This window comes from Schistocerca piceifrons, chromosome 6, assembly GCF_021461385.2.
Source record: "Schistocerca piceifrons isolate TAMUIC-IGC-003096 chromosome 6, iqSchPice1.1, whole genome shotgun sequence".
In the NCBI taxonomy this organism is placed as follows: Eukaryota; Metazoa; Arthropoda; class Insecta; order Orthoptera; family Acrididae; genus Schistocerca; species Schistocerca piceifrons.
In genome coordinates this window covers 251218859-251232615 of record NC_060143.1, presented here as the reverse complement: position 1 = coordinate 251232615, position 13757 = coordinate 251218859, and the positions used below count along the sequence as shown (strand labels likewise).

At 38.9% G+C, this 13757-nt stretch overlaps 1 protein-coding gene across 1 annotated transcript in view; it reads left to right on the top strand.

Moving 5' to 3' along the window:
* LOC124803257 (dynein axonemal heavy chain 1-like) overlaps window positions 1–13757 on the top strand; it is an 866140-nt gene that overhangs the window by 509999 nt on the left and 342384 nt on the right. Inside the window, exons 29-30 of the mRNA XM_047264440.1 lie at window positions 4839–5072; window positions 9308–9640. Of these exons, the coding sequence (XP_047120396.1) occupies window positions 4839–5072; window positions 9308–9640 (567 nt within the window). The remainder of the gene's footprint in view (window positions 1–4838; window positions 5073–9307; window positions 9641–13757) is intronic.

Below are 13757 nucleotides of genomic sequence, written 5' to 3'. Positions count from 1 at the left end.
TCATTTAGAACATTCCAGCTGCATACTACAATTGTCCTCCTGTTTCCTTATCCTCCAACTCCTTCTCTTCATTCTTTTATTTATCCTAGATTCCTTGGTAGCAGCTTCTGCAACCATCTCTGCTTCGCTTACCTGCCGCTTATCAATAGCAGTTAGAACTGAATTCATATTCTTTCCCATCTGGATCTTCAGTTTCCTTATAACATTGATCCTTGAAATTGCACCATCATTGATTGTTATTATTGCCCCCATTACACCAATATTCAGCACCGTCAGCTCAACATACAGTGTTGGGTATTCTCTCCTATATACAGCTGTTGAAGCTTTCATTTGCATTCTGACAGAGACCTTGCATACATTTCCTAAGTAGATTCTTATTTGTCAGATCCCTATATATAGGCCTAATTGCCTCCATTACAGCAGGTGGTAGGGAATGCTTGTGGGTATATTGTATGCCTATAGCATTGCTCAACTAGTACGTGCACCATGAATCTTCCCCATTTGGATACATACCATGCTGTGGGGTTTCATCTGTTGACGCTCTGTGGAACCATGTTGCCCAAACAGCTCGTCTCATGTTCTCCAAATCTCCTACATTTCTCCTTATTGCTAGTCCATAATATTGAGTCAAAGAATCAGTTTCACTTTTTGTAAGATGACCTGGACCACCTACATGTTTTCCGTCTGGCAGTTTTTTTCCACTGAAGTCTTTACATAATTTTCTCAGCCGAGCTCCCATTCTTTTTTGTACATGCCCATCACATACAAGCTTTTCTATTAGTGTCCCCATATGGTCTGTCCATTAACAACAGTAGTGTGTTGTTTACAGTCTCCATCCCCAAGGTAGCCTACATACCTCACACCATGACTGACCTCTGATCTTCTAAAAATTTTTATAACTCCTTTCATTTCCATGTTTTCACTTGAGCCATCAACGTTCTTTACACAAACATGGGTGCCAATAAATTTACTTGAAGAACCTTGGCAGTGCTTTGTTAGACATTCATAATCTAGTATCTTGCCAGTTTCAGTAAATGTGGCAGTTACAGCCCCATTCAGAGAAGTATGACCTCTCTTCTGCCAAGATCCATCAAATGCTGCTACAGTGTCTGTATTCTCAGACAAGGCTACTGCTTCTTCTGCTGCTCTTTTCATTGAATGTTCACATACACCACATAAAGCATTATGTATTAATTTACTGTACCTGTCAGTGGAGGTGGAGGCAAATCCATCACTACACAAAAAGTCTGGGCAGCTCTCCTTCCCCTTCCAATACATCACATTGAATAAGCAAGCTGAATATTTACACTGTAATGTCGACTATCAGTTACTGTCAAATTCATAGTATCACTGTGCATCTTACATGAGTTACAAGCAATCACTAAGCGACTTGAAAGACCCTTTCTTGCTGAAATGTCCTCAGAAACGTCAGTACTACCTTCACAATTGCAGTACTTACATTTCGCAGCACTCTACAAAAGTCTTGACAGTATATTTAGGTTTGCATTAACATTTCCATCATTATTGCTCCTCACAATACTACTAGGCTTGTTAATCTTACATTCAGAAAGCAAAAGTTTACGTCTAGAAGCACTGCCTGTAGACACAGTTTACATGGGCGACTTTTGAGCAACTGATACGTATTATTCGGTTGTGTGGAACTGGTTGCTACAAAACTTTTGTTTGGGGCTAAATTTCTTTACTCTTGGCATTTGTAGCACAGGAAACAGACACACAGAATAACTACAAAACCACACACATATGAAATTCCAAAATCATATATTCTCAGATCTTTGTTTACATTCACCATAGCCCTCTAGACATGCCTGTACTTTGGTTGTGGGAGTTAGGGCCTTCTAGAATACACCTGTGTTAACAATCCGTAACTAATGATGGAAAAAATGGAAGAACAAAATAATGCATCGCGTATTCTGACACACTTCAGACAGACAGATGAGCATAGCCCCTGTGCAACATTATGTTCAACCTCAATTTTAGAATGAATGGAAAATGATAATGCCCATAAACTATACATTTTTGAAATCAGCATGAAATGCTCTTTTCTATAGACCAAAAAAATTTTGTCAAATTTTTTGTCATTTTCACAAGTATGTCCCCCTAAGTGACCAATGAAATGAACTATCTTTTTAAAATTATAACGTAATGCCATGTGCAGTGAAAAGTAACAACAAAACACAAGGAACACTGTATAGCTAGAAAACACCAGTAGAGCCAGAAGAAGGCCGGTGCAACTGTACCCGAAACATTGGTTTTTCTCCATCAGTAGTTTTATACAATATGATGTGGTACCATACCCAGAAAACTTTTTTGTCAACTGGCTCTGGCTGCGGAAGCCTATGCAATTACATGTAACACTCATTTGACAGAAACCTTTTCAGATTGCAGTTTGTAACTTTGTTGATCTGTCATTGAAGCCAACATTTGCACAAAATCATCACACAGAGAAAGTTTAAATTTTAAGTTTTGTGAATAATATGAAATTGCCACCATTGTTCATCATGCACACTTTTATAAGTGTAAACTGCAGCTGTTCCACTTTGTACAATATCTGGTGGAGCTGCGTTAACACAAGATTCTTCCACAACAAGAACACTACTTTCCACAACCAAGTACTCTAGACTGAGTTCCCTGTTACTTTTATTTACTATGCTGTCCAAAGAATTATATGCTTCAGTACGTTGGTTGCATATGATTCATCAGGTAGATTCTAAGTTTTCTAGTCTTGAAACTAAATGATCACTATTGGATTTTATTTTAGATCTAATAGGTCACTGTTAGATTTCATTTGGTCACTATTGGATTTCATTTGGTCACTGCCAGCTCTCATTTCTGTTTGCATATCTCCCAGTTTCCCTTAGATAATTCTTAGTTTATCATTCTGGTCAGGTTTCCTATCAACTTCCACATCTTTTATACTGTTAAAAATATCTCGAGTTGCATCTGATACTCCTCCACCCCTTGGTTCACTTTCAGCTTCTTTATTGTCACTCATTTTAGCTATATTTGAGAGCATAATACCTCACAAAATACCAAAATTAAGGTCCTAGGTGTACGTAGCTTCTCTTTTCCCCTGAAATCTCATGCAAAGAGCATTTGATTGTGTCTTTAGTTTCATTTTCATATGAATGTAGAAAGCTGCACTATTAGTGAGACAAAAATTCCTCAAAAGCAACTGAAAAATACAATGGCAAAAGAGGTACAACAGGCTATGATTAAATAATTCTTCTAGATGTGTACAGGCACCATTTAGTCAATAACCTGTGCTGCTTGCTGTCATATTACAACAAGGTTCCTGAATTCTGTTGATTGTACTCCACTTGTCCATTGTTTGATAAAGAGCCATGGCTTGATATTTTTCTGAAGATGCTGAGATTTCAAGGCTCCTAGCAATTGCTGCTTGCTTTGAAACTTATTGCATCCAATCTTTCAATCTTTCCAGTCTGTTAGTTTTGAGAGCAACTTTCCATCTCAGTGCTGCACTACTCCTTAGAAGTCAACACTTTAAAATTTTTGTGTTATTTGTATGTTACACATTTCTCCAAACTGTTTTTCAGAGGTATTGGTAAGAATCAGATGCATTGCCAAGTTTTTATACCCAAAAGCTTTCATAGCAACTTCCACTTCCATCACTGATCTTGTACCTATTGAGTACTTCAGAGGCACTAGGAGTAAAAAAGCATGATGTGCTTTGTCTTGCTGAAACTATTGAAGCTGATGCTGCTACATTTATTGCTGTTGTGGGTCTGTGCTGAAGAATGAGAGATGACCTTTACTGCTGTTGCCAGAATCATTGCTTTTGTTGGTTGATGTTGAACTGTATTTTTCGGTGTAAGTAGCTGGTAAGTCCCCAAAAATTGTTTCATTTATTCATAAATCCATTGTATCCTTGCAGTTTACTTTGGAATGGGTTTCGGTGCTATTTCATCCTTGTTTTTGTGGTCAAATGTTTGCGAGGAATGAAAAAAAAAAAAAACCCCTAGAAATTCACAATTACACAATGGATTTTTGCCCAGCTTTTCATAGAAAATCTAACAGCTGTAAATGGACAAATGGGGTATCAAATTGACCAGCATGAGGTCTAGTTATGCAAATCAGTGTTTACTTGCTTGGGATTAATTTGGGTAATTAGGTAAAACTTAATTAGTGATTTAAGGGAAATTGTTTTCTGAATTTTCTTAGGTAATGAAAGAATGGGAAATAGACAAATGGTGTATGGAATTGATGAGTGGGCTGTCTAGTTTTCCAAAAATAGAAAAAAAAACTTGAAAGTAATCAACATAATCCAGAAAAACTTAATTAGAGATTTGAGGGAAAACTGAATATTTCACAAACTGCTGCTGCTAACTCTGTGAATGAAGTGTTGAAAAGTTCATTTTTTCAAAGCCTAGCTATTCTGTGCATAAAAAGTACATTGGTACGAAATTTAACTGCCAAGAACGTCAAAATAAAAAAAAATTGAAAACAAATGTCAAATGTTGTGTGAAACGATTTGTCTAAATGTAAGAAATAAAATTGATTCGAGATACGTTTGATGTGCCTTTGAATTCTTAGTAGCTCTTATTATTATTTTCATTTCTGATATTGCTGCTATGTTATTTGTGTGTAGTTCCATCCTGAAGATCTATGAACAAGCAGCACTGATGAATATGTATTGATCTCTCTCTCCCCCTCTCCCTCTCTCCACACCACCCTCTTAACTCTCTTCTTCCCCTCTATATACCTCCAAACCCCCCCCCCCCCCCCCCCCACACATGATATTTGAGTCCTATAACAAAGATCACATGACTGGAAGAGTAACAACTTAATATTTATTACAGGATGCCCATCATATGTTACGCTTGTGGTATCATGAATGCTGTAGAGTGTTTCAAGATCGCCTTGTGAATGACCAGGACCGAAACTGGTTTGATCAGCTGCTAAACCAGCACATCGAAGCAGACTTTGAAGCAGATCCTGATGAAGTTTTGGGTGACAGAAATATACTGTTTGGTGATTTCATGGATCAGATGGCAGATGTTCGGCTGTATGTAGAGATAACAGATATGACTAAGGTCAGTGAGGCACTTGAAGTATTTTACAATAAATTCACATACACTTTGCAATTCTTTGCCCACCAAGCAGTGTGTGTAAATTGGCTTGTGAGGAATCTGTGGTACATTTATGTATTACTCACACGCAGCTTCATTTAAGGGCCACATACATAATATGACAGAAAAGGAATGTTGTCTTCAAATAAAATCAGTTCGAAGGAAGTGGATCAGCAGTAATTTTGTATCACCCCTTTATTTCTAAATTCATGGAGCAGCTCTGAGGCATGCATACATATTCAACTACAATGTGTCTAGACCATCAAATCTTGTCTTCCTTAATTTTACTTAATAGATTTAGAACATCAGCACACTGGCATCCATGATGTCAGCTAGTGTGATTGTGGAGGTGAAATTGGGTGAAAGTGAGTTCAGTTTTATCTCAAGATTTTTTTTATATTTCTGTGCTTTCTCTGTTTCTTCCAGTCTGATAAGGATATGGATAAACTCATCATTGAGTGCCCCTAACCCGCAAATGCACACACAAAAGCAAACTTTTTGTAATAAGAAAACATCTGTTTACCAATGATGGGTTTTCACAGCACTTCTGAGTAACATGAATATGTGGTGGTATGTCCCCATGCTCAGATGCAGATTTGAATCCATTGTGAGACACCTCTGATGAGATCATCACCCCTTGTCCACATTATTCCACTCTTCACTGGTGAATCTGCATATGTTGCGTAATGTACATGGTCATTGTTGACATCCAAAAACAGCTCATTTCAATTGATTCCACATGTTTGATTTGGTTCATGTCTGAGGAACAGGCAAGCCACTCCATTCTGGTGAACCTAGCATGCTGAAGGAATGAGCACATGTGTTATTCAGCAATATGACATTATCACCAAAATGTTGGTGATACAGAGCTACTATCGGTTGCAGAATCTTGTCCCTCTATAGTAGATCAGTGAGACTGCTCTGAACAACCACAAGAGGTGTTCAGTGGCCCCATATAATGCCACACCACAACATCACTCCACCACCACCAAACTACACATGTGGGAGACAGTGTTGGAGGTGATCAATATACCCTGTTGTCTCTAGACATGTCGTCTGTGATAAGCAAGGTACAAACAGGACTGAGTTACGTCAGTGAACAGTATCCAGTGTCAACCCTGGGCTGACCATTCTGCATGATTTTTCACTCATCTGTAACGGAATCCATGGTGATGTGATGTATGATGTGGTGCTTGCCATGGTTGCTGGAATGGATATTTGCATCATGCAATCTTCTCCTAACTGTTTGATGCTATACATGACACCCTGTAGCATTTTCAAATGCTGGATTCAGTTGGAGCACTCAGCCCATGATTCCTTTGACTCAAAAGTCATAGATATCAATCATGCAGTTTACCTGTTAAATGTGGATAACCTGTGTGGTGTAAGTCCTCAACATTAATTGTTCATTGGAACTGAGTCCATGTTCACACCACATCACTTTGATTCTGGTGCACACTTTGAGCAACTACCCTGGTTGACAAGACTTATGTGCTTAAATTGAGATTATGGTACTATTATTGGTCGCGACTGGCCTTCGTGGTGTGATGGATATTTACTCTTCTGTTCTGCAGATGCTTCTAATGCATTGCTACTGTTGCTTTACTTCAATTGAATGGCTGCATGCATTCGACTGTCATGTATTTTTATGAACCATGTCAGGGATGACCTTCAGATTGGTGCAGGAACAGTTACAATATCAACATGCCTGTATGACATATCAGGGTGATGCAAAACATTTGTTGATGTGATGGATTATGCATGGTGTGATTACGGAAAAGGTCAAACAAATGAGAAAGGCATAATGTTAATTTTGTTATTAACTGCCGTGTACACAATTGGTTCATTTTGATAACCAGAGACATGAATGGGATGCTGCATCTGTAAAAAGATGTCATCAGCAGTTGCTTGCAACAGTCCGATGACATCTGAGCAATATGTTTATGTATAATGGCCTTCAGATCAGGTAGAGGCTGAATGTGTCCCAGGTAAATACTTTCTTGCAGATGTCCCCCAGAGCCAAAAGCCACATGGATTCTGGTCAGATGATCTTCAAAGCCATATGAACCTCTGGAGATGAACCATTCGTGAAAGGTTGCATTAAGCAGATCTTTCACTGGGCGAGCAACATGATATGTTGCCCATCTTGCATGAAAGCAGCAGCTTCTGCACTGTTGTAGTCTTCCAAAGCAAGAATCACATGCTGTAGGAGGACGTCTCGATAATGTGCAGACATCATGGTATACATGAACCGGGAATAAAAGTGCTTTTGAATCCACACCACACTGTCACATACAGCGAGTGCAGTAGCTCTTTGTGAACATCATGTGGTTTAACAGTATCCCCAATTCACCAGCTGTGTGTATTCACTGCTCCCTGTAGTGTAAAGCGTGTTTCGTCACTCAGTAGAATCTTGCGTGGCCAGATGTCATCAACTTCAATCTGTACTAGAAACCAAAGAGTAAATTCAGAAAGTTGCTGCAGATCACGGGGTTTCAGTTGCTGCACCATCTGGATCTTGTAATGGTATCAGTGTAAAATAGACCACAAAACTGTCCATACTGTTAATCATAGGCTGGACATTTCTCCTGACACTGCTTAAGCACTAGCACTATCCTGGGCATGTGCTGCATTGTCATTTACAACAAAAGCAAGCTTCTCAGTTATTTCCACCGGGATAGGACACCTTCGTCTTCCAGGTGCCTTACAAAGCTCATCCATGTTTTTGGATTTCGTTATCATCTTCTTTAAATCATTTAATGACATCGAGCCTCTCAGACCTTTCAGTCATCGATATTCTCTCAATGCAGAACTGTAATTTACATAAAACAGTTTCAGAAACAGTGCACTGTCTCTCTTCTGATAATCCTACTGTTCACTCATGTTTTGGCTTGTCAAATGACAAGTTGAATGAAATGATCGTCTGGCATTGTTGGCCAGGATGTCCCATTCGGGTTCGGTCGCCAAGTGCAAGTCTTATTTCAGTCGGCGCCACATTGGGCGAATTGTAGCCAATGGTGAGGATGAAAGCATGATGAGGACAACACAACACCCAGTCTCCGAGCAGAGAAAATCTCCAACCCGGCTGGGAGGCAAACATGTCACCTCCCAGCTAAGCAGGCGGACACAGGTTGGATGTCATACTGTAATACAAATAGTGCACATTACCAGATTTTCACTTGGTGCCCACAGTTGGAGCTAATGTTTTACCAGTGTAAATTGGTTCTGCATTAACACATTAGCATTCTACCAAGTTTTGCTGCCATACAATAACAGCAGCCCACACTGGACCTCCGTGAGTAGCTGCACTTCAATTATAACCACCTAGTATTGATTCTTTTGTGATGTTGACAATGTCACATAAATCATGTGTAGTTTCAATTTGACCAGTTACAGAATTAATTAGATGATGCCTTCACTTATAAATACATAATTATTTGTAAGAGTTTTTTGATGAAATATTTTGCTTCTTTGGCAGGTTGACCTCTCATGTTTGTGTGTTAGTCGTAGTTTCCCCACTTGAAGCCAACAAAATGATTTCTTCTAACAAACATTGATTTCATCTGCTGGCATTGATTTTGGAATAAATGGAAATGTTTGCTGAAAATGCACAGAATAAGTATGTGATGCATCTCCTATTAGTTCCAGATTACCTCAGGGATCTAGACTATTCTCAAATCTTCTAGAAGTTTCTGTAACATTGTGGAACAGTTCACAACAACCTGCAACATTCTAAAAGGCACATTTGTGCCTGAGTCCCCACTTTCTCACTTGGTTCCAAGCTGCTTCACCACCTACTGATAAGAAGTCCATTGGTGCAATGCCTTCTTTTGACTCAGATCCAACCCATATAGTTCCATACCAAACTTCCTTCTTGGATGGGGGATAGAGAGCTAGCATGCTACAAAACCACCATGGGGCTGTGAGAGTGTGTGGTGGAATTATGGGGGCAGGAGTGGACAAGCCACATTTTCTTATACTATTTATTTGAATTGTAAGTTTCAATTTACATCTATTTCTGATAATACCCCCTGTCCACATTCTCTATAACATGGAGCACTGGGTCATTGGGTGGTATGAAGTATTCTAATACATAATATCATTTTCATGCTATAGAGGATGCAAATTGCCATATTCAATGAACATTATTCATAATATTAAAACTGTTCTGTGAAACAAAGTAAATTTATTTGTTGCAGCTGTCAAGAGTTCTTGAAGAAGCTCTGGCTGATTACAACTACTCAAGCACTGCACCAATGCGCCTTGTACTTTTTACTGATGCAGTACGACACACTTGTCGCCTGGCACGGATTTTACGGCTTCCTCGTGGGCACGCACTTCTCCTTGGAGTTGCAGGTTCTGGCCGACGGTCATTGGCACGGCTGGCTACTCATGTTGCTGGGTTGGCTGGTTCTGAACTGCAAATGAGTCGAACATATGGTCTGTCGGACTGGCGTGATGATGTGAAGTCTATGCTCCTGAATTCTGGTGTCCAGGGTCGACAAAGTGCATTCGTGTTCTCAGATACTCAGGTTAGTAACAACAATGGGAGGTCATGTAAAATGTAGAAGCAGTTAATTTGGTTGGAAATGATATTTATAATGCTGATGATAGCTCATTATATAATTACATGCAGGCCAATTTAAAAAATATATGTAGAAACTAGCGGAGAAACCCGACACTGCCCAGACATTTATTTATAGCTGTGCATCCATGCCTGTACCATGCAGCATTTGGTCTTGTGTGAATATTTATGACACCATTTCTCCTAAACTATGAGTCATGCAATGTCATAATTTTGTAGGTACATGCAATGGTATATGTGGATACTGTCTGGTGAATGAATTGCAGATGGAGTTGCTAACAATGAAGTAATAAATTTAAACATCATGCATGATGCAGCAGTTTGTCATACATCTCATTGTTTATATCTCATGAATTGTGTGTCTTATGACAATATTATGACAAAAATAGTTGCTACTCACCATATAACAGAGATGCTGAGTCGCAGATAGGCACAACTAAAAGACTGTTAGAAAGTAAGCTTTCCGCCAGTAAGACCATCATCAGAAACAGACAAAATACACACACACACACACACACACACACACACACACACACACACATGCAAATCAAACACATGACCACAGTCTCTCACTTGTCTGAAAGAGAGGTATGTGTTTACTTGAATTTGGTCCAGTGGTTTGTATTAGATGGAACTTTAAGGAACACCACATGTAATTAATTCCTAATCATATGAAGACTGACTACCTACTGCACAGGTATTTCATGACATCCTTTGTTTCCTGTTAGTTAGGTAAGACTTGTTTTGTATCACGCCTGGAAGGCGGCGCGTGTGTCTGCTCCTGTAAACTGAAGGGTAGGCTGAATGTAGGAGGTGAGTAAGAGCAGGAAAAGGTGAGAATCTCTTGGTACTGCTCTTATAAATGGTTTTACTGTATCACAATGTTGACTGAATACATAATTTTGCACTGAGGTGCGAAACCTGAGACCCGTCGTAAGTAGTACATAGTCTCAATAGCAAGCTGAGGTTGAAGCGATGTTTACAGGCTGTCTGCTCTTGATGAAATGGGCAGAATCTGCAGCGGAGCTTGTAGAGCTAGAGGGTGCTATTGTCAGTGTCTGTCGTAGTGCCAACTTATGAACTTGCAACTACGCCATGGCATCATTGCTATTGATACCACAACTTGAACCATTTTACAGCATTGCCAGTTGTAACACTCCGGTTTATTCTACTTACTTATCCCGCTCGATCGGGATCTGATAGCAACCCAAATAGATAATAATTAATGTGACCGTGTACCTAATGGGGCTGGCAATCGGATTGGACTGCTGCAGAGATGTTACATTCCATTTTGTCCTTCTCAAATGCTGTAATAATAAAATGTCTGGTGGCAAGAAGAACGACAACACAGCTTCATTAATCAACAACCTATATTCATCACAAAAACACAAAGTAAGGAGACAGCCACTGCCTTCGTCGTACAGAATTAATAACGGCTAATCTCAGCACAGGCCCTTTCGTTACTCATTATCGTCACACGCAATTTTTAATCACTGTAAACCAACACTGCAATCCAACACTGCAATCCAAATAATGCTGGCGCGGTAGACGCGAAAATACAAATATCGGCAACTGAAATACCACTGAATCACTCTATTAATTACACTTTTCCACTTTCCCGTATATTTCTAACACAAAGGGGTTAAACCACGGCGATGGCCACTCCCTTTGTCGGTACGGTCTTGCATTCCAGCAACAGACCTCCGCCCGGCTCGGCCCGCAGCGCGTACCACACTACTCTCTCAACACTCGCTCTCCCTCTCGCAACCCGACACACACTATCGATTGTTTGTCCTGTCGACCTGTGCTGTCGCAAAACTTATAGTAAGGGCCTATGGACCCCTTACATCCCTGCCCTCGAAAACTTCTTTGAAGCCACAGGCGTAAAAGAATCGGCTAGGAAATTAGACATCACTACATACGAACAAAACACACAGTGCAAATAAGTAATGAAATTACAATCACCAAAAAAATCCTTGACTCCGGTAGTGGGCTATCTCTACATTAATATTCTACAAAAAGTTATTACATCTCAAAAATATGGCATTGTCCAAATAACACACAACATCAATCCTACTTACTTAACATAGCATGGTAAATATTTTATTATAAACATATCTTATCAAAAATTTCCAAAAACTTTTCACTTTCAAAGGTTTGTACGAGTCATTAACTACATATCTGTTATAACTTGCTATAGCAAACACAAGAAAAGAAACTAGATGAATGCCAGCTACCCCTTTGGTATGCCATCCTTTCAGCGGGGTTCGTGCCGTCCATACTACTATCACTCTAATTTATAACTCACTTGGCCAACACTTATAAAAGTTAAGAAAAAAATTCACAACTTATTGCTACAGCAAAGACAAGAAAACAAACTAGGTGAATGCCAACTACCCCTTTGGTATGCCGTCCTTTCAGTGGGGTTTGTGCCGTCCATACTACTATCACTCTAATTTATAACTCACATGGCCAACACACATAAAAGTTAAGGAAGAAATTCACAACTTATTCATTACAGATTCCATAAATTTAAATGCTACATTGTACCGCTAAGCATGTCTTACATAATTATTTGCAACACTACAACTAATGTGGTCACCCAATGAAATATTTTAAACTACTGATCATTTCATTTTGTCAAACCTTACTGCCATATGTGAATTGTTATCAAGAAAGCTTAGATGAGAGGTACAATATTTCCTGTTATATTCACATTAATTCAAATCCACTATATGGATATTTGTCATTCCTTACTCAGTGCCAGAATCCTGCTTCTAAAGCTTGACCTACGTATAACCATAATTGACTCTGATAGCTAATTGGATACATGAATTACTAATTATTCATTAGTTACACTTTGTTTTATCAGCATACTTCAGATAAACATGTATACTTACAAATAACTTGCAAACAGATGTTGCTCATGTGCTAAATGACATACTTCAATATTTCAAACATCTCATACTCCATACTCTTCATTACACATAACTTAACACCAACTTCAACTGCAAATACATATATATCTTCAACCTACATCAATCCTCCATATACTTCAATACTTCAAACACCTCATACCCAATATACATCATTATTTCACATCATTTATTCGAACAACTATCTCCCCATGTATTTGTTTCTTTATATGTTCATCTACTTACAAGCTGATACACTACTTCAATTTTCTTACCACAGTTGACCTTTTCATGTCTCATAAAACAACTCTATAGGATTACACAAAATCTTGTTTGACCAATTAGCCTCCCACGACATTTTGTATAGATTAGCTTTTTTATCTGGTTCTCATTTTATTACTTCTGGCACTATTCATTTTGTAATGTACTCACACTAAACTGAGCTTTCAACTTATTGATTCTTTGACACCTTACACACTACATCAACAGTAACTACTTATCCTTATTTTAAGTCAGTTATAAATTTACTACATGGTTCCTGACTGAATTATTTGGATGACCACTACAAATCCTAACTACTACTCACTAACTTTCTTAACCTAAGGATAGAGAAAGATGGTAGAGGAGTGACACTTGAAATTAGAAATAAAGTCTCACCCAGCTGGGAGTGTACCAGTCACCACTTGGTATACCAGCAAAAGAGTTGCTAGCTCCCTACACCTAACTTTCTTCAATTCGTACCTCTTCCTCATCTGGGTTATCCCTGTTCTCGTGTGAGTAGTACCTTTTTATGTTTTCCACATGTTCCTTACCATGCACTCTCTTTGTCCGTGCATACTCCAACTCCACAGTGTTAGGATGACCAATTTTTATAATCCTGTATGGTCCCTTATAAACGTGGTTGAATTTATTTATTTCAGAGTTTATTTTCTTTGATTTTGCATGAACCTTTACCAGTACCAAGTCTCCCACTCGGTAAGTTATCGGTTTCACTAGCTTGTCGTGTCTTTCCTGTCTCTTCCTAGCCTTCTCTTTCATACTTAATTCCACTAGCTCCAATTTCCTTTCCCAAGTCAATGAACTTCCTGGTGGGTAGTCTAGCAACTCACGAAAAATACTGTCGGGTTCTTGATTGAGCAATACTTCACA